The 3,512-nt window shown below is 38.6% G+C and overlaps 1 protein-coding gene across 3 annotated transcripts in view; it reads left to right on the top strand.

The window, feature by feature from the left end:
- The first annotated feature begins 2,596 nt into the window (after window positions 1-2,596).
- The window catches only part of LOC146558303 (uridine-cytidine kinase-like 1), a 29,587-nt gene continuing 28,671 nt past the window's right edge, over window positions 2,597-3,512 (top strand). For 2 of the 3 annotated variants that reach the window (XM_085246538.1, XM_085246539.1), the window contains exon 1: window positions 2,597-2,735. In XM_085246538.1, coding sequence (XP_085102664.1) covers window positions 2,647-2,735 — 89 coding nt within the window. In that variant the 5' untranslated portion in view covers window positions 2,597-2,646. The remainder of the gene's footprint in view (window positions 2,736-3,512) is intronic. The other variant, XM_085246540.1, reaches the window with a different exon arrangement.

Here is a 3,512-nt window from a genome sequence, read left to right as displayed (position 1 = left end):
AACGAGGCACACAGCGCGCTGATCACTGCAGCTGCTGTGACTGGACAGCAGAGATACCTGCAGCGCAGAGCCTGACTGATCACCCGGTGCACATCATTGGTGAATGCTAATGGGACGAGCGTGAAAGAAAGTCAATTAGCAGAAAACGTCAGCTTAAAAAAAACCCACGCAAATATATGTATATATATATATATATATTTCAGATCCACCGTCACATTTTACATTCATTACAGCTTTATTTATACATATGAAAGCCAAAGGACATTTCTGTGCAATTTCTGTGTTTGTTGTTAGACAAAGGGAAACAGGACATTTTAGGCGTAACTCTAAACAGATGGGTAACAATTAATAAAATAGCTCTTATACCTAAATTATCATTATGTAGCTATGGATGAACAAATAAATAAATAGATAAACAAATAAGTAAAACATACGACTAAAGTAATACAAGGACACAGTCATATATACTAATATCCTGTACATAAAATCTCAGTTAGTCTTGGCGCCAGTCTTTTCATTCATGTCCTCTGTAGTGAACTCGCAAATCCTAAAAAGTTAAACTGAAAGATCCTTTCCCCCTCTGTTCTCAGGAGGATTTCATATTAACATTTTCGCAAAATATTTGTTTGCTTCTAAAATTCTAAAATAATACTTCTCTGTACCTGCAGGTTAATGCGGCTCTAACTAAAGAAGAATTTGAATTAATGAGCATGCAAAATCCTCTATTTTTGAAATGCGTTTTATTCATTACACAGCATGATACGCTAATTATTTTAAGTTGTGAGACTTTTCTTGTAATTCGTCTCAAATTCAGCACTACAGCGCTCCAGTGCTGCGTTCAGGCTCCAATGGGACAAACGTAAATTTTCTGGATTTGCAGAAACCTGTCTTTTTGTAATCACCACCTGGAACAAAAACTAATTTTTACTACTATTTGGCAGTGCAAGTGGGATTTTCTTTTTCATATTTTAACTTTCACTAATTATTAGAATATTTATATCTAGCCTTACCCTTGTTTTCCCAAGAACTTTTCCACATATCTGAATCCAATTAAAAATAATTTTAAGTTATTCATGGCCTATTTTAGATTACTCTGACTCACCACAGCATCTTGTGGTGCAAACTAGTATTACTCTAATGTAATATGTGGAATATGTGGACGATTTCAAACTGTTTTAAACACAGAAATTCACCCAAAATGCTTTTAAAGTAAATTTAAACTACCTGTAATCAGTCAGTGGCATGTGTGCATCTTTTTCCAAGCGTAAAACAAAGACTTCCAAGCGTGCCTTAAACTGCCAGTTTACAATGACAGTCCTTGGCAAAACAATGACAAGACTTTATTTGAACTTAACAATTTATTTAAATCTTTGTATAAGCAATTATTTCTTGTTCTAAACCTGTATTTTTACCACGTAAAAGATTATTTACTATGTAAGCATTAACGATAGAATCTGTTAGCTAAACAAAATAGTTAATGTTTAATTTACTGTAATAATAGCACAAATCAATTCATTATTTTGTCATAGTGGCAAACCAGCGAATTAAATTAATCACAAAATTGACCATTAGAACTAAGACAAAAGAACAAGGTAACCAAAAAATTATTTTAAAAGTTATTTTAAAATTAATTATATTAAGAACAGGAATGATGTGCGGAGCTGTTGTAACTACAGAGGAAAAAGTTTATGAAACTATGAAGACAGCAAGACAGTATAGAGGTGTGCGATAAGTGGCAGTTGAGGTCAGGCAGGAGTCTTTGTGGACTGTTTGCAGACAACATTGTGATCTGTAGTGAGATCAGGGACCAGGCAGGCAGAGGTATGGTCTGGAGAGAAGAGGAATGAAAAGTGAGTAGAAGAAAGATAGAATGCATCTCCAAATGACATGGAGACAGCTATAACAGCAAAGCTTCAAGAAGCAGGAGTAGGGGAGGTAGATGAATTTAAGCACCTGGGGTCAACCATGTAAAGAAATGGACAGTGCACAAGAGAGGTTAAGAAGAAAGTGCAGGTAGGGTAGGACAGGTGGAAACAAGTGTCAGGGGCTATTTGTGACAGAATGATAGTAGCAAGAGAGAAAGGGAACGTTTACAAGATGGCAGTGAAACCTACTATGATGTATGGCTTGGAGATGGGGATCCTGACAAAAAGAGAGAGAGCAGATTGAAGGTACTAACATTTTCATTGGGGGCAACCACAATGGACAAGATTAGAAAGAGGGACAGTTCAGGATGAGCAGTTTGGAGACAAAGTTAAGGAAAGGGTCAGATGGTTTGGGCATGTGCAGTGGATGTATAATGAATACACCGGACAGAAAACCTCAGAGGAGATTAACGGGTGCGAGTTGGCATGAGAGGAGGATGCTAAGAATAGGGTGCGATGGAGATGATCCACTGTGGCAACCCTTAATAGAAGTAGCTAAAATAAATAGAAGTCTTTAAATACATTATTAGTGTTTTTTGTTGTTGTTAAATTTAAACCAGGAGATAGTATTTCTTTTATACTATCCTCGAAATAATTTTGGAAAAAAGTTTCGGTTTTTTTTCTATTACCTTGAACACAATCTTAGTTTACGCCCGCTGACGTCACGACGCTCCCAGTGTTTGGTTTCCGCGCCGCGCCGAGCTGAGCTGACTGAGCAGACATGGCAGCAACCAGCAGCGACAGCAAACCGGATGAGCCGCAGACAGATGGAGGGACGGAAGGGGATAGATCCATGTCGAGGTCAGACAGGTAAAAAAGGAAGGAATAAAATATGGCTGTTGTGGCACGCGGGGGTGTTGTCGAGCCCCGCGGTGGAAACTGCTCTTGGCAGCTAGCTAGTCCAGCTAGCTGCCACACTCGGTGTAACCCACGCATTGTGTTTTGTCGTGGGTGCAGAGAACAAAAGCTTAATGAAGAACATGGGAGAATTAGCGAAAAAACACCTAAGTGAGGACAGAGAGACCTGGGCCCGGTCGTAAAATATTCTATGGAGGTTTTATCTGTGGTTACATCACTACTTTCTTCCCTCGTCTCTTTCCATAAGCATCTGTACAGATCCTCTCATTCTGTATGCAAGACTAATGCGACAAATGACGATTTTATGAACGTTTTCAACTTACAAAGCGTTTATTCATCATTTAAAAGTATTCGGCAGCTTTTCAGTGCGGCCTATTAAATTCGGCCGTATTAACCATCACATCTCAAAAAAAATATTCACTTTCAAATTGTGTATTTCAAATGTTTATTTTTAGGAATGGCTACTGTTAACCAGGGTCTGTTTCTGTTAATTACCACCAGTTTCTAGATGTTCACTGACCATATGGTATCACAACGGAAGCTAGTGTTGCTTTGTTGCTAACGCCCCCTTATTCATAACACGTAGCACTGAGGATGTGCTGGGGATCAGGTGTCTGTCTGGCAGCTTGGTGACCTGGCTGTGTAGCTGTAGTGCAGCTGGGTGTTAAATCTATGCACAAATGCATGAGTTTTTGAATCATTGAAATGTCACTGCACCAATGAAAAACC

This window comes from Mchenga conophoros, linkage group LG15, assembly GCF_057382185.1.
Source record: "Mchenga conophoros isolate Kocher_MC1m ecotype Shallow Benthic linkage group LG15, M_conophoros_male_GT1.1, whole genome shotgun sequence".
Classification (NCBI taxonomy): Eukaryota; Metazoa; Chordata; class Actinopteri; order Cichliformes; family Cichlidae; genus Mchenga; species Mchenga conophoros.
Note: the sequence above shows the minus strand (reverse complement) of the source record. Positions and strands in the feature narration are given on the sequence as shown.